This window comes from Haliotis cracherodii, unplaced genomic scaffold (genome assembly GCF_022045235.1).
Source record: "Haliotis cracherodii isolate W230 unplaced genomic scaffold, xgHalCrac1.p SCAF_13, whole genome shotgun sequence".
NCBI lineage: Eukaryota > Metazoa > Mollusca > Gastropoda > Lepetellida > Haliotidae > Haliotis > Haliotis cracherodii.
In genome coordinates, this window is record NW_027266268.1 from 22,242,983 (window position 1) to 22,261,746 (window position 18,764).

The 18,764-nt window shown below is 40.4% G+C and overlaps 1 protein-coding gene across 1 annotated transcript; it reads left to right on the plus strand.

Moving 5' to 3' along the window:
• The first annotated feature begins 7,812 nt into the window (after positions 1–7,812).
• On the plus strand, positions 7,813–18,764 carry LOC139459064 (uncharacterized). The gene is made up of 10 exons (XM_071240506.1): positions 7,813–7,880; positions 9,295–9,419; positions 10,072–10,145; positions 11,444–11,510; positions 13,151–13,226; positions 13,936–14,004; positions 15,540–15,611; positions 16,222–16,366; positions 17,923–18,010; positions 18,664–18,764. The coding sequence occupies exons 2-10, from the start codon at positions 9,329–9,331 to the stop codon at positions 18,762–18,764; spliced, it is 783 nt and encodes a 260-aa protein (XP_071096607.1). The 5' UTR covers positions 7,813–7,880; positions 9,295–9,328.

Here is an 18,764-nt window from a genome sequence, read left to right on the forward strand (position 1 = left end):
AGTACATGTACTTACATCGGAGGTACCACTTAGGTTTCCGTACCTTAACATATGCCCATGTACATGTTTTTGCAAGAAAAACACCTTCCTGCATCCAAACTTGAGTTGATACCATTAATGTTTGGTTTCACAGTTCAGGCACCGTCTTACAATACGCTAATTTGATTATTCGATCACACTGAATTTAAATTGAGAAATGTTTTAGCTTAACTACAAGTCTTGTGTCTCATCGACCCTTCTCATAGCGTCTGCATATGTACGTTAAGTGTGAACTTAATCCAAATCACACCTGTACTCAGCTTGTGTAATTGCAATCAAGTAGGTGTTTGCGTAATCAATCAACCATTTGCCCTTAATTAGCTGTCCCGAGCTTTTAGTTGTAGTTAATAGCCTACCGTTTCACTGATAACTTATGCATTTGTTGAGGCTCATCAACAAAACCAAAATATTGTCTTTTTAACTTCCGGTAACATGTCAGTCCTAAAATGCTTCCGGTACACTCTTGGAAGCCATGATAGTGTAGTTTCCCTCACAAATACGAAATCAAGTCATATTATAATGTATTGTATATTGACAGCATGTGATTAATTGTTACCAGATGGCTCCAGCTGGGGTAGCAGACGACACACTTTCCAACAATGGGGAAAAGGGTAAAGATATGAGTAGGCTGGTTATCATCGAGCAGATGACTCACCAGTCTAAGATATATTGAAAAACCACACAATTAATTCTCAACCTTATCTAATGTTAATTCAACAATTTATCATATACTTAGCAGTGGGATATTCTGTTACTAATCTCTCATAATTCTATTGAATAGTTCTGCACATTCTATCAATGTTTATTTGTACAAAGCTGTTTTATGAACGTACAGAAGTTAGACATTAATAAATTACTGTCTGTCTACAATGTTTACCGTACAATTAAACCGATTACACACAGAACCTTCACTTTGAGTTCCTTGTTTTCTTTAAACACCGCAATCTGAGACACTATAAAGTGGTATTTAGGTAGACATAATACTTGTCTATAGATGTAAACACATTTGATGTTACATCTGTGATGTTTAAGTTGATTTTGACAGCCCGGGCCGAGTCGGACCCAACACAAGCCAAACACTTCTGATGGAGAGTATGTTGAGAATGTAGAGGGAAAAGGGCTTCACTTTGAGCACCTTGTGTGATCCGTTAAACTCAAACACTTTTACTGTATAAGTGTTGGGTCCGACTTAGCCCGGCTGTCAAATTCAACTTTCACACACATAGATGTTTTATCAAATATGTTTATGTCTATACAAATATATGTTTATGTCACAAATATTTCGCATACTCTCCACATCCACTCTTGGCCAAAATTCACTGTTACTTTATAGATTTAAATGTGATTGAACGCTGTATTTGTCATGTTAACTGTAAACTTTTGATCGAAATCCTAATCTTTTGTAAAAAGAACTAACTTACGCGTTTAGAGGCCTCCCAATCTTAAATCCTTGGTAGAAAACGAATGATTTGATGTAAACGTATTACAACTGTTCGATGAATACTAGCAGTAGACGTTACACATCGTTCGATCAATGTAATGGTCAGTTTACTGACCCGGTATATTGACATTTGTCATCAGCAGGTGTTGAATTTTAAAAATGTGTTTTTAACTTTCTCAATGTTTTGACATTTTACGCAACATTTATTTTTACATCAGATGCAGACCCTTGTCTGTTAAACATTAGATCAATCTTAGAACTGTTACTCATATAGTACATGTACTTACATCGGAGGTACCACTTAGGTTTCCGTACCTTAACATATGCCCATGTACATGTTTTTGCAAGAAAAACACCTTCCTGCATCCAAACTTGAGTTGATACCATTAATGTTTGGTTTCACAGTTCAGGCACCGTCTTACAATACGCTAATTTGATTATTCGATCACACTGAATTTAAATTGAGAAATGTTTTAGCTTAACTACAAGTCTTGTGTCTCATCGACCCTTCTCATAGCGTCTGCATATGTACGTTAAGTGTGAACTTAATCCAAATCACACCTGTACTCAGCTTGTGTAATTGCAATCAAGTAGGTGTTTGCGTAATCAATCAACCATTTGCCCTTAATTAGCTGTCCCGAGCTTTTAGTTGTAGTTAATAGCCTACCGTTTCACTGATAACTTATGCATTTGTTGAGGCTCATCAACAAAACCAAAATATTGTCTTTTTAACTTCCGGTAACATGTCAGTCCTAAAATGCTTCCGGTACACTCTTGGAAGCCATGATAGTGTAGTTTCCCTCACAAATACGAAATCAAGTCATATTATAATGTATTGTATATTGACAGCATGTGATTAATTGTTACCAGATGGCTCCAGCTGGGGTAGCAGACGACACACTTTCCAACAATGGGGAAAAGGGTAAAGATATGAGTAGGCTGGTTATCATCGAGCAGATGACTCACCAGTCTAAGATATATTGAAAAACCACACAATTAATTCTCAACCTTATCTAATGTTAATTCAACAATTTATCATATACTTAGCAGTGGGATATTCTGTTACTAATCTCTCATAATTCTATTGAATAGTTCTGCACATTCTATCAATGTTTATTTGTACAAAGCTGTTTTATGAACGTACAGAAGTTAGACATTAATAAATTACTGTCTGTCTACAATGTTTACCGTACAATTAAACCGATTACACACAGAACCTTCACTTTGAGTTCCTTGTTTTCTTTAAACACCGCAATCTGAGACACTATAAAGTGGTATTTAGGTAGACATAATACTTGTCTATAAATGTAAACACATTTGATGTTACATCTGTGATGTTTAAGTTGATTTTGACAGCCCGGGCCGAGTCGGACCCAACACAAGCCAAACACTTCTGATGGAGAGTATGTTGAGAATGTAGAGGGAAAAGGGCTTCACTTTGAGCACCTTGTGTGATCCGTTAAACTCAAACACTTTTACTGTATAAGTGTTGGGTCCGACTTAGCCCGGCTGTCAAATTCAACTTTCACACACATAGATGTTTTATCAAATATGTTTATGTCTATACAAATATATGTTTATGTCACAAATATTTCGCATACTCTCCACATCCACTCTTGGCCAAAATTCACTGTTACTTTATAGATTTAAATGTGATTGAACGCTGTATTTGTCATGTTAACTGTAACCTTTTGATCGAAATCCTAATCTTTTGTAAAAAGAACTAACTTACGCGTTTAGAGGCCTCCCAATCTTAAATCCTTGGTAGAAAACGAATGATTTGATGTAAACGTATTACAACTGTTCGATGAATACTAGCAGTAGACGTTACACATCGTTCGATCAATGTAATGGTCAGTTTACTGACCCGGTATATTGACATTTGTCATCAGCAGGTGTTGAATTTTAAAAATGTGTTTTTAACTTTCTCAATGTTTTGACATTTTACGCAAAATTTATTTTTACATCAGATGCAGACCCTTGTCTGTTAAACATTAGATCAATCTTAGAACTGTTACTCATATAGTACATGTACTTACATCGGAGGTACCACTTAGGTTTCCGTACCTTAACATATGCCCATGTACATGTTTTTGCAAGAAAAACACCTTCCTGCATCCAAACTTGAGTTGATACCATTAATGTTTGGTTTCACAGTTCAGGCACCGTCTTACAATACGCTAATTTGATTATTCGATCACACTGAATTTAAATTGAGAAATGTTTTAGCTTAACTACAAGTCTTGTGTCTCATCGACCCTTCTCATAGCGTCTGCATATGTACGTTAAGTGTGAACTTAATCCAAATCACACCTGTACTCAGCTTGTGTAATTGCAGTCAAGTAGGTGTTTGCGTAATCAATCAACCACTTGCCCTTAATTAGCTGTCCCGAGCTTTTAGTTGTAGTTAATAGCCTACCGTTTCACTGATAACTTATGCATTTGTTGAGGCTCATCAACAAAACCAAAATATTGTCTTTTTAACTTCCGGTAACATGTCAGTCCTAAAATGCTTCCGGTACACTCTTGGAAGCCATGATAGTGTAGTTTCCCTCACAAATACGAAATCAAGTCATAACATATCGTCAAAATTGCTATGAAAAATACTATTCTATAAACAACATACCATCACTGGCCATTGACAAACATTAGCAGTATTAGAATAAGAAATAATAATTAAACACAGTATGACGTGATGATGTGTAAGCATACAGAAAAACCTAGATAGGTTAACCTGCACACCTTACTTCATTTTTTTACGAGCAGTACCTTCTTTTGCATCCTGCGTATCATTCTACCTGTCGGATTGACTTGGCCCGGGTGGTTAAAAACTTTAATTGACGGCGACTTTTGACCATCACGACAATAATACTGAGTGGTCCAAGTCAGGTTCAGGAGAAGTGTGTTTTCCCAGTACGTACTTTGTCGGAAATGTAGCACGTATTCTAGCGGTATGGCAGATTACAACTGTCTCAGATAATCCTGTTTTCCTGAACACACACACACACACACACACACACACACACACACACACACACACACACACACACACACACACACACACACACACACACACACACACACACACATATATAATAGAAACATTAAGAAGGGTTGAGGGAGACGTTTATCCTGAAATCCAAAGTGTCTCACCTAACCTTCTCCAAGTGACCCGGCTTACACCCCCCGGACGCAGCGACAAGTTTTGGACGACTCACCAAACTGCTCGGCTCATTAAGGGAACGGTATCTCCTGTCATACAGAATCCAATATTTCTATGTAAATTACCGGCTCTAAAGGTGACTTCGCAATGCACCGTCACATATAATCCATAACGTTGTCAGATGACAACACATAATAGGTTCGTAGGTTCGTCCAATTTGTTTGAGTTGACCGGCAAAAGTACTGTCTGGGGTGTAAATAACGTCTAAGATATTTATGTTTGTACAGAGCTGTAGTATTCCTTTCCGAAGTCACTCCGAGAGATCAGAACCGATGGCACCATAGCCAGGGCATTTCAACCCACAACGCCCTGAATAAGAAGGCCTACGCCCTGAACGAAGGTCTAAAACACCTTTCTGAAGAGGATCGACTAACGTAGTGGGATACCCTGAATTCATGACAACCTGAACAGTGAGAAAGGATTTTATCGCGCATAATCGGCTACATCTACGACCAGCAGGTAAAAAACAGCTGGCATCAGACCTGATCCGTGCTCTTTCTGACAGCCCAGGCCATGTCGGACCCAACACTTCTGACAGAGATTTTCTTAAGAAAACGTGATTGACTTTAACGGACTAGTTTTCTTAAAATGCGATATACTGTGACATTATAAAGTGGTATATAGGTAGATATATAGATGTAAACACATTTGATGATACATCTATGTGTTTATAGTGCATTTTGATAGCTCGGGCCAAGTCGGACCCAACACAAGCCAAACACTTTTGATAGAGACTATGTTGAGAATGTAGAGGGAAAAGGGCTTCACTTTGAGCACCTTGTTTTCTTTAACTACCGCAATATGAGACATGAAGTGGTATATAATTAGATATAATAGTAGTCTTTAGATATAAACAGAGAGCATATACCGATATATGGTCTCTGATATAAAGAATGTTAGGAACTTTAGAAGTGCTAGGACAGTTCTTAACACGTGTCGTGTCAGCCCTATGACATTCGCGAATATCCACTTCCAGAAAACATCCTGTGTTGGTTTAACATGAATTAGTAAAGGTTAATAAGGGATGCCCAACACGTTGATTAATGAAAGAAGAGTAGTCAAAACACTGTCGTTTCCTGCCCTGGACATCACACAACGGTGTCCTCCCCATTGGCCTACTTCCCATTTGGCCTACGCTTTTAGGGGATTTAATTATGGTAAGTAATCGCTTGGTTGATCACTGACTAATTACCCGTCTCCCCCAGAGTGATGAAAATGAACCAGTCCAACAACAGAGAAATACAAGCTTACAGAACCTTTTTAATGTAATTTATTAAGGATTCCTACTGCATCTGCTAATGCCAAGGAAGATATTTCTCCTTGCTGGTGTCTGTCTCGGAATCTGGACAGCTGACCATCGAGGTACACACAATGCTGGTGTTGTTTTTCTGCGTTGTCTTTACAATCCACTCTCCATACTAACAAAGGGAGGACATTGTGCAGCTTCTAAGAAAGTTGCAGTTGACCCCTTTCTGTTAATTATATATTTAAAATTGTCAATCAAAACTTGACGACCACCTCTCTGTGACTGAACATACTCAACCCTCTGAATATGAAGAATGATGCACTGATAACCGTTAGTACTTTTATACTATGAATACTAAGAACAATGTTTTGTTATTAAATTAACTTCGTTATCATTATCCGTATACAATGGTATGTGATCAAAGAAATAAAACCAATAATAGTTGATCCTATTGACTAAATACACAATAGGCAAAGAAGCCAGTTATATACAATCCTTATCTTATGGTGTTTAGCTACCTGCTCCTTTAGCCCCTTTATCTCCGCCTGAGGGAGTGAGTGAATATGGTTTTACACCGCTTTTAGCTATATCACGGCGGGGGACACCAGAAATGGGCTTCACACATTTTACCCATGTCGGGAATCGAACCCGGGTCTTCGGCGTGACGAGCGAACGCTTTAACCACTAGGCTACCCGACCGCCCCTTATCTCCGCCTGAAGTGAATAAACTATTTCATTCAGTTCTTTAACTGTATATTTAACACTACCTGCTGGGGTTTCAGGACCTGGGTTCGTCTCAACGTCCCCACACACAGTCACAGTCAACATCGCTATCACGAAAAGCGTGGCCACTGACAACGACACACACAATGTGTTAATTCTGAACTTTACGCTTGGTTTTCGTCTCAAAAAAGTTCCTATCTTTACTCTCCGGGTATTGTTATCTCCCCCCATACCTTTCTGAGTGCTTTGCTTTGCTTTCTTGCTTTGTGTACTTTTAAAGAAAAATCAACTCTGCTTGTTTCCTTCGTGTCAATAGCAAAGGGACGCCCTTATGATGACAATCCTTATGAACATAAGAAAAGGATTAATTAATTGTGAGATAGTTACATTAATGAACTTTACAGAAGAAGCCTGTGAGAAATAACAAGAGCTAATTAAGCTCAAACCAAACCGTTTTTCAATAGGGGTGTAGGTTGTTTAAAATAATCTGTGGTAGGCCAAATGGGAAAGGTCATTTCTGTTTCTTTAGGCCATATGGGACGTAGGTCAAATGGGACGTAGACCAAATGGGATGTAGGCCAATAGGGGATGCACCCACACCCCTACACGCTAAGGTCGGTGAGAAACTTTCCCATCAAAGAAAACACACAGTCAAGACATTGACTTTTCTACGAGGACTCACGGTATGTAGTCATAATTATCAGTTTATTACATTGTTGAAGATGCATTTTGATTCAAACTCAATTAAATGAGCAAAACAATACGTTTGTGGACATTTGCGATCTGCCTAGATATGCATGTTTCGTTTTATTATTCTGCAATCCATTTTTAGTATTACCCGCTGGTCCGGCCCGACTTTCGGGCAATCCCCCAAAGCGGTAAACGTCCGAGGACTGCATCACTTTGGGCTTTCCTCTCGCATTTGACACTTTCGTGTAGAGTTATGGCATCAAACATGGATTGTCCTTCAAAGTGCTTCATTTGATAGAGACAATAATAATTAAATGTTTCATTCAATAGGATCTGACATTAATCTAGCTAATTTTAGACAGTTCTACACCATAAACACCAAAGAATCCTTCACTTCCCTCTGATAAATCCTATTTCGGTTGCAAACTCATCCCAATTTTAAGAGAACCACAAAATGGCGGCAGATTTGACTTTTTGAAAAGTACGCGAAAACACAAATCTCCACGGAAGATTATATGGTAAATCGCATGAAACAACATTGCGTGCAGTTGTCTGAAGATTGCCCTCCATCTAAAACGTCTTACTTTAAAAATAACAGCGATGGATCTATTATAAGCATCACTGATTTTATAACATGGTCGATATTCGATGGAGGGTCTAATTTTCGCGCACTGTCAACACAGAGCTCTGACCACGAGTCCATGTTTATTTTACTGTTACATTATACTGTATGTCAAGGCACGCAATGCTCAATGTTGGAGATTATTTGGTCAGAACAAATATCATTTTCAAAAGGAATGGGGTTTCTTATGTTGCGTACAAAATGATGCATTCTTCATGGTAAAGTTTAAAAGATATATTTAGAAATGAAAGAAAGACCCCCTACCGCAGTACTTTATCGACCATTTATCACCATTTTGTCTATTCCTGAAATATTCAGTGTATAAAGTTGTCTATTTCTCTAGCTTTGATTTTTGTGAAAGTATGAGCAAATGTGATTATTTCTGTCTGTGGAAAATGTTTGAGTTGATTTCTGAAATATAAGGAGAATAAAAACAGTGGAAAAGTGTACTCTCCCATCGACCAACTGTACCAGTTATCGACATTGTCTGATCAGCACATGCCATAATCATGCGCACCCCTTCAGTTACACAAATTCCATTTTTTATTATCTGGATCATGTGCAAGCTGTAAAGGATTGGTGATAATTGGTCCTCAGCGATAACTGGTCTCAAGCAAATATACTCTAGATTGTTCATATAAAAGTATCATTAGTTGTAGAACATTGTTAAATGATATTTACAGTGGTGGTAATTTAGGGTGGTCCTTGAGTTTTACTGCTATGATATTGTAAGGTTATTCAGTGTTCCCACTGGCTTTTGAAACTCTAGAATTTACCAGTCCCCCCAATTTTTGTCAGTCCCAGCTTACAACAAATAAATAAATGTATGAAAATTACCTGGTTTTAATTCCTTCAACATCATGTTCAATGCAATGACGTCATCTCTGCAGTAACTTAGTTAGATCTACACGTCATTCACTCAAAGTCACAATTTTCTCTCTTTTTTTTTAATATTTCGAGACTAGGTCACTACAAATATATATTTAACCTAGAAGCAAGGCAAAATGTTATTTCCTTGTACTAAAAATAGACAATGGGAAACCCTGATGGTGACAGATAAGCTGACCTCGTTCAAAAAAGATACAAATATGAATATTGCTCATGTTTTGTTTTAACCACAAAGATTTTTATAAGGTACTCTATTTGCCGGTCCACAGAGACTAGAAGTCACATGAATTATCTAATTTTACTGGTATAAAAACCTGATTAATACCGGTAAACAGGAACACTGTTATGACCTTCATGACCCCTTGACACTCTTGACTTTCATGCTTAAAATCAAACACTAAATCTATGGCATCTGTTTACAGTTGTTTATGTTAACTGATTGATGAAGGTGGAGCCATGAGTGGACAGAAGACCAAGACAAAGAGAAGATCTAGCTTCACAGCTAATAGAGTGTCTCTGCTCTCTCGAGATGTGTCATCAGCTAAAGGTCAGGAACATAACACATCATCAGTTGAACACGTCCTAAGTAGAACACCCTGCGAATATATTATTATACACGTAGTCTAATGTGAAGTGTGCCACAGACTATCTGATAGAATAAATCAGAGCTACAGATTAGCTGCGTATATGCATAAAATCCCCCCAATAACTATTCAAAACCCAATTACATTCAATTGACTTGTGTACAGAAACATGGATTAAATGAAAAACTCACTTGTTTGAAAACAGCACGCGTAAATACCCAATGTTGCTTTTTCAGCATGCGCACAACAGAGCTAATTTCCGAAACACAATTACGAACTAATTTCCTTTCTGAGTCAAGCCTATATTTAGAACCGTTATATACATCTAGAACATTATTTCATTTTTGTTGTTGAAATCTCAAAATGCTTACTCATTTTGGGAAAAACCCAATAGAGTGATGAAGAGATGAGTGAAAAATATTTGTTACCCAATGAAAAATGTAATAACTCAATTAGAATAGAAACCTTCTAGTAAAAACTCAATCGCTCAAAAAGTTATCTGGAACTCTGGTAAACGCACACAGTATTCATTTAGTTAATAATTCACATTTACACTGTGCAGACTAAACATGAAATTTCAAATGAATCCTTTACCACAGTCAATTTTCCTTACAGATTTACACAGGATGGTGGAAAAGGAATTGTCAAAAGAAGATCGACTTGCAAAACTAACTCGACTTTGTCTTCAGGTAAACTGCTAATACATATCTTCATCTGGGGATGCCAAGGGAGGGCCCAGTGGTAACCTTGGTATTAGAGTTGTGTCCCTTAGCAGGCAGGATTGACAGTTTCTCAAGCATTTTTCCGATTATTATTTTTCATGAAAGTCTTTGACAGAAGTTGATTTTCTTGAGACATGTTGGAGACGTCAGAGATAAAATCAGAACAAACATTGTGAAAATGTGCAGGAAACAAATGTTTCTCTTGAACATGTTGAAGTCATCTTCCCGAGGCTAGACAGTTAACTGACTTTAAAAGTCCAGTTTCCACCCTTGCCAAACTAGGCTGGAATTCCTGGGCTCGATCGTTGCGCCACCAGTGGCTATGACTAGTTATGTCCCTTCTAAACCTCTCCTATGGACCAATCAGATTCCACCTCTCGTATCACTTGTATTTGCTTCACACAAAATGGTGGCGCCCAGTCAGGACGATCTGATCGATGATCAAGTTCTATATCGTGATAAAACGGGTCTTACATCGCGAAATGCATCAAATCCCGTGAGCACCTTGGTTAAAAACATGAAAAGATTTGGAAAATATCTGCTGATAACGAGTTGGCAGTGCACATGCTCTGCAAATCCTGCAATCGACCGAAATCTGCACGAAATCTGTTTACGAACTGGATTTCGATTTCGGTGCGTGATTTCAATTGGACTATGCCTACTCATTAGTCCAGCCAAAATGTAACTCCATAATACCAGCCTAGTTCGGCAAGGGTGGAAACTGGACTTTTTAAGTCAGTTTACTCTCTTGCCTCGGGAAGAAGTTTTGATTTGAAGTTTGACAAATCAGCCTTTGTGAACCATCTCTGCCATGTCTCCATGTCTTCTCCATGTCATGTCCCATACAAGCAAGTGGTAGAAGAGAATCTAGTTGTTTGTTTGGTGTTTAACGCTGCACTCAGCCATATTCCATCTATATCGGGCGGTCTGTAAATAATCAAATGTGGTCAAGGCAATCCAGTTATTGTCATCATGAGTATCGATCCACACAATTGGGATACGATGACATGCATCAACCAAGTCAGCAAGCCTTCCCCCCCCGATCCTGTTAGTTGACTCTTACGACAAGCATGTAACATGTTTTGCTTGTTGCCTTGATCAAACTAGGCATTGTGAATTTCTATGAAGAAATATCAGGAAACTGAATGGTTTAGAATGGAAAATTAGTCCAGAAGAACCCGAACCCAGGTGTAAAAACTGGTGACTATTGTTTCTGTCAATATAATGTTTCCTTTGGATGGTTATTCATGTTTTATGATTTTCAGTATACTGTGGATACTTTAGCAAAAGAGTTCAAAGGCGAAGACTGGTTTGACAAGTTCCGAGTTAGCGGTTTGTATAGTGCTTCTTTTACAACTTTCTTGATTTCCCAGAAAGTACAGCGGAATCACCATTACTCTGGGATGGTGCTTCTGCCAGTCGAATTGTGTGTTTAACCAGTTACCATTTTATAGAATGACATATATATTGAATGTCTGAATAGTACTGGTATATAACTATAGGTCTTCAGCAACCCATGCTTGCCGTAAAAGGCGACTATGCTTGCTGTTAAAGGCGACTTTGCTTGCCGTAAAAGGCGACTATGCTTGTCGAAAGAGGCGACTATGCTTGTTGTAAGAGGCGACTAACGGGATCGGGTGGTCAGGCCTGCTAACTTGGTTGATGCATGTCATCGATCTCAACTGCGCTGATCGATGTTCATGATGTCAATCACTGGATTTTCTGGTCCAGACACGATTATTTACAGACCGCTGTCATATAGCTGGAATAATGCCGAGGGCGGCGTTAAACAACAAACAAACAAAGTATAAAACTGTCTGGATGTCGCTGTACTTACCTTAGAATACCACACGGATTGAAGAAAATGATTCTGCCAGTTTTTATAATGAAATAGATAAATATGCCTGAAAACCAGATGAAGTGATAGAGACTGGTGACAGAATTTCTGTTGTAGTGTTCAGCAATGTTTACCCCTTCATCTTCCCCTTCATTTACCCTTCACCAAGCAACTCACTCACTGGCTTAATAGATTATTGTTGGGCCAGTAGAGTTGCATCCCTAAGTGAATCTCTGATTGCTTAGGATCCTTGATTTTCCTCAGTTACGATCCCTTGTCTTTCTACATATCCCTGTGATAATGTGCTTCACATGGTAAATATAGAGACCTGTGTCATATTCCTCCAACATCCAGTTGACATGCTGTGAAACCCCTGAAATACGGGTTGAAACTTCTAACCAACCCTCTCGATTGCCCATCACCTACCCTCCCACTCACCTACCCTCCCACTTACCTACCCTCCCACTTACCTACCCTCCCACTCACCTACCCTCCCACTTACCTACCCTCCCACTCACCTACCCTCCCACTTACCTATCCTCCCACTTACCTACCCTCCCACTTACTCACCTACCCTCCCACTTACTCACCTACCCTCCCACTTACTCACCTACCCTCCCACTTACCTACCCTCCCACTTACCTACCCTCCCACTTACCTACCCTCCCACTCACCTACCCTCCCACTTACCTATCCTCCCACTTACCTACCCTCCCACTTACTCACCTACCCTCCCACTTACTCACCTACCCTCCCACTTACTCACCTACCCTCCCACTTACCCACCCTCCCACTTACTCACCTACCCTCCCACTTACCCACCTACCCTCCCACTTACCTACCCTCCCACTTACCTACCCTCCCACTTACTCACCTACCCTCCCACTTACCCACCTACCCTCCCACTCACCTACCCTCCCACTCACCTACCCTCCCACTCACCTACCCTCCCACTCACCTACCCTCCCACTTACCTACCCTCCCACTCACCTACCCTCCCACTTACCTACCCTCCCACTCACCTACCCTCCCACTTACCTACCCTCCCACTCACCTACCCTCCCACTTACCCACCTACCCTCCCACTCTCATGCCCTATTTCACTGATTCACTCACTGCCTACCTCTGGTTGCAGCCGAGGAAGAAGGGAGTGAGGTGATCTCCCGCCTCCAGGACGAGGATCTGTTTGAGCATGCTTGCTCCAGGAAGCAGTGAGTTGCTACCTATTTATGATGTGAAGATATTCTGTATTAAATACAAGTCTCTTATTGACGCTGCTTTTTCTTAGGCTTGTTTAACAGTAATGGGGATTTATCATCAATGGGTTTGTCTTAGTTCAAACAGTCAAGTAGTTTCTTGAATGACACAGTTTACTACAGGTGGTGTCTGAATCCATGCCTAACACTGTTTATTTCCAGAGATAACTTCCTGGCAATATTTTGTAAATGACTAATTGATATCATTGTGTAAATTATTTACCATGACACGGGGGCAAGGTGGCCCAATCGTCCAAGGCGCCACAATTTCAAATGCAGAGTTGCTTCCCTAGGTCATGCCAGAAACGTGTGATTGTCGGTTTGTCAGCAACATTCTCATGTTTGTGGGTTTCACCAAAGTGGTAAACCTCTGAGACCTGCATCACTTTGGGCTTTCCTCCCACATTATTAAAAGTTGACACGCAATGATGTACTGTAATACTGTTAAAAGCGGCGTTAGAGCCACTCACTCACTTAAATGGCAGACTTAATGACTGGTATCACCAGTGATACAATCAGGAATTTTATTGCATTTCTTCAATACACACTACATGAAATGCACAGTTTCCTTGTGTGCAGGACAAATGGTGCACATAATATAGATCCAAGCAGGAATTCAACAGAACTTTGCTCTATGTATCATTTTGTGTCATTTAATTTGCAGACAACTTCCTAACCCACTGAATGAAGATTTCAATGCCAATATAGCAGCAATTGAACATAATATGAACAGGTGAGTGTTAAACTGCATTGTGTGTAACCACAAGCTGTCCTACAAATGCTTATGTATCCTGACGAACCCTATTTTCGAACAGTTAAGATGGCATTGTAGATATTTCGAGGTATGAGCGAATCAATACTCAAATTCTGCCTCACACCCGGAGGTGATGTGCTCAACAATATAATTCAGCTCCATTCCGAAGAAAAACAATCCTCTATAAAAGGATTGACCTCATTTGCATGGTCTGTAAACTTCCGCTGCACTTGAGTGACGTCACATATTTTCGAACACCTTATTGCTTTGGTACTTTTCATGAATGGACAGACTGTTTTAGCGCACAGTCCGCAACATATTTCTTGCACTTTGACATTAAAACTCAAACAGTTATTGAAAGTTTGAAACCTAGTCACAAAATATGAATATTTGTCAAATGATAATGTTCACACTATTCCACTCTTCCTTTTCATGGATGGATGGCCCAGTCGTCTAAGGCGCCGCGATTCGATGTGCAGAGTTGCATCCCTTGGGCACGCCAGAAACCTATGATTGTGGGTTCGAATCCCGGTTCGCCCCGATTATGTTTCTAGGTTTGTCAGCACCATACCCGTGCTCGTGGGTTTCACCGAAGTGGTAAACGTCTGAGACCTGCATCACTTCGGGCTTTCCTCCCACATTAAGCTGACACGCCGCGATATAACTGGAATACTGTTAAAAGCGGCGTTAAACCCAACTCACTCACTCACTCACTTCCTTTTCATCATGGCACGGATTCCAATATTCTGAATGACGAGGGACTGTTCTGACAGATGGTGTACAGTACTTCACATGAACCCAATGTTGACGGGCCGAACATGGGCAACTCTCGTTTTAATGAAACAAAATCACTTTCTATATGGCTGTTCGAAAATAGGGTACTCAGCGATATATCTCGATCAAATTGTAGCACGTGCACGTTTCAACACATTCTCTCTACTATGCATCTGCTATATTGATTGATCAGCGTCAAAATTTGAAGCCACAATAGAAAGATTTAAAAATATAGAAAAGAGAGAAATATTTCCATCATGCTGACAAGTCTTCTGCTGGTGATAGAGATATCATTGGAGTTATCCATTACCAAAACTGCAAACTGTTGTTGTTTTTTGCAGGGATAAAGAAATATGGCTCTGTCTGTGTCTGCCAGTTTCTGGAAAATAACTCTTGAACTGTTCAATATTTCTTTCTGAAACTATATACATACATCAGGCAAATACTGAACAAAAGTCTGTTATTCAAGAATATTTGTAAATTGTATTTGAGTTTCGCTGGTAACAAGTTCAAAAGAGTGCAGGGTATGTTGTTGGTGCCAAAGTAATTAACCTATTGTGAAAGTGTAAATTTAGGAAAGCTAGTTAGAAATTCAACATTATTGATTTACAATTGTACAAAAATGTCAGGTCATATGAATGATTTTGTCATCTTGTTTGTACATTTGCAAATGTTTTAAGATCAGATACATAGTGAAGCCCTTCAGTGTTTGTCCTGTCTAACACTGGTCTCTGCTACAGGCTGGAGGAGGAAAGTGTGAGGTGGGACGCTCTGCTGGGGGAGTTGAAGGTGGACAAGGAGGCCTCAGACAAGTATGTATACCTACCTGGGGAGGGGAGGGACGCTCTGCTGGGGGAGTTGAAGGTGGACAAGGAGGCCTCAGACAAGTATGTATACCTACCTGGGGAGGGGAGGGACGCTCTGCTGGGGGAGTTGAAGGTGGACAAGGAGGCCTCGGACAAGTATGTATACCTACCTGGGGAGGGGAGGGACACTCTGCTGGAGGAGTTGAAGGTGGACAAGGAGGCCTCAGACAAGTATGTATACCTACCTGGGGAGGGGAGGGACACTCTACTGGGGGAGTTGAAGGTGGACAAGGAGGCCTCAGACAAGTATGTATACCTACCTGGGGAGGGGGAGGGACACTCTGCTGGGGGAGTTGAAGGTGGACAAGGAGGCCTCAGACAAGTATGTATACCTACCTGGGGAGGGGAGGGACGCTCTACTGGGGGAGTTGAAGGTGGACAAGGAGGCCTCAGACAAGTATGTATACCTACCTGGGGAGAGGGGAGGGACACTCTGCTGGGGGAGTTAAAGGTGGACAAGGAGGCCTCAGACAAGTATGTACACCTACCTGGAGAAGGGTAGAGGGTGGGGGTATTTTTGTTGTATTTAATGTTTGTCGTTTCTGTTGTTTGCAAGGAAAAATGAAAACCTTGAGCTGAAGGCCGTGTCTCTGTCTGAGGATGTGAAGACACGAGCGATGGGCAGCTACATGAAGCCGAGTCCGGACTACCAGGACCTGATCCAGTCCACACAGACAAACCTCAACAAGTGTGCCCTTCAGGTGAGAACAGATCCCCTCCACCCTATATGTTGTTGTCCCTCTGTGGGGAGTCTGGGTGAGGATACGTACCCTCAACCCAGTGTGTTGTTCCCATGTGTTCAGATTATGATAGGTCTCCTCTACACTGTCTGTTGTGCCCGAGTTCAGGAGTCTGGGTTATAATAGGTCTACACTCTGCGTTGTCTATATGAGGAGTCCGTGTTATAATAGGTCTCCTCTACACTCTATGTTGTCTGTATGAGGAGTCTGGGTTATAATAGGTCTCCTCTACACTCTGTGTTGTCTGTATGAGGAGTCTGGGTTATAATAGGTCTCCTCTACACCATATGTTGTCCCCGAGTTAAGGGGTCTGGGTTATAATAGGTCTCCTCTACACCATATGTTGTCGAGTTCAGGAGTCTGGGTTATAATAGGTCTCCTCTACACCATATGTTGTCCCCGAGTTCAGGAGTCTGGGTTATAATAGGTCTCCTCTACACCATATGTTGTCCCCGAGTTCAGGAGTCTGGGTTATAATAGGTCTTCTACACCATATGTTGTCCGCGAGTTCAGGAGTCTGGGTTATAATAGGTCTCCTCTACACCATATGTTGTCCCCGAGTTCAGGAGTCTGGGTTATAATAGGTCTCCTCTACACCATATGTTGTCCCCGAGTTCAGGAGTCTGGGTTATAATATGTCTCCTCTACGCCATATGTTGTCCCCGAGTTCAGGAGTCTGGATTATAATAGGTCTCCTCTACACCATATGTTGTCCCCGAGTTCAGGAGTCTGGGTTATAATAGGTCTCCTCTACACCATATGTTGTCCCCGAGTTCAGGAGTCTGGGTTATAATAGGTCTCCTCTACACCATATGTTGTCCCCGAGTTCAGGAGTCTGGGTTATAATAGGTCTCCTCTATACCATATGTTGTCCCCGAGTTCAGGAGTCTGGGTTATAATGGGTCTCCTCTATACCATATGTTGTCCCCGAGTTCAGGAGTCTGGGTTATAATAGGTCTACTACACCATATGTTGTCCCCGAGTTCAGGAGTCTGGGTTATAATAGGTCTCCTCTACACCATATGTTGTCCCCGAGTTCAGGAGTCCCAGTTATAATAGGTCTCCTCTACTCTACATGTTGTCCCAGAGTGGTGTGGAGTCTAAAGCAGAGTCTGGGTTATAATAACCCTATATGTTGGTTCCCCCGTGTGGGAGGGGGCCGTTATTTCAGCAATAGCCAATGCTTGTTGTTTCAAGAAAGGAAAATGGAAAATAGACTGGGTTCTCAAGCTTGGTGACTTTGTTGACTGTGTGAGACGTTGCTTGTGATATTTATCACAGATTGTCTGGTCAAGGCTGTATATTTTCCAGATCCATTCAGTGGCCCCCTTGGGCACAGATAAGTTGCTGGAGACCGATTTGAACCTGGAATCCCTGCAGGAGTTGGCAGCAGACTGAAAGCCTGTTTAACCACTGAGATGGACATAACCTATAAATATTAAATACTATGATTCTCAACTAATTATTGTTGATACCGACTTATGCACAGTAATTAATCATGGCCAGTTGTGTTTCAGATGGAGACCTACTGTAAGAATGTTCACCTGCTTGAGAGAGCCAACAAGATGGCCGACTGTGTGGAGGAAAAGCAAACACAACTCTTGTGTAAGTATTTTAACAATTGGCTTCAATATTTTTGAAACACTGGTTTTTACGTCTACACCCCCATAATCCCAAAATAATTTTGAAGTCTTATATTAAATAACTCAACAATAGTAACTTCACAGACTGTTATTGTAATCATAATATACAGAAGATGTGACATCGATCAGCCCAATAATTCAAGCTAAGCCCCTCCCACTCTATTATTAGCCAATAAGGAAACAGTAATCCGCTATTGAGCATGGCCTTTTTTGTGTTGGTTTATGGAAACATAAACGCAAAAATAATTGCTTCGTTAGCCAATCAGGTGTCAAGGAAACACTTGCAGTTTATTTCTTATCTTTTAAACTGGATAACAAGTTTGTTATTATTTATATGATATTTATCTTGATATAAAAGAGTTAATGCTTCAGGAAGTACTTGGGTTGAGAAACTCTCATCTGTAAATACACAAGGGTCATTGTTTGCCTTGAAATATATTTATGATCACAGGAAATTATGAAATTTAGTTAAGATATAAGACAGCAGAAATTGAAAGGATGTCTTACAAAAGTAACCAAGTTGATGTATAAGAAAATTTGTCAGTACAAAGTCGTTTTAAAGGATTATATTATGTTAGTGTAAATAATCTTCTGTAGCAAATGTGATTGTTTCAGACAAGGAATCCTTCAAGGGACTGAACACCCAGAACTCCATGCAGCAGATCTCCAACCTCGTCTCCCTCCCGTCACCCACCAAGATGATGAAACACGCCTGA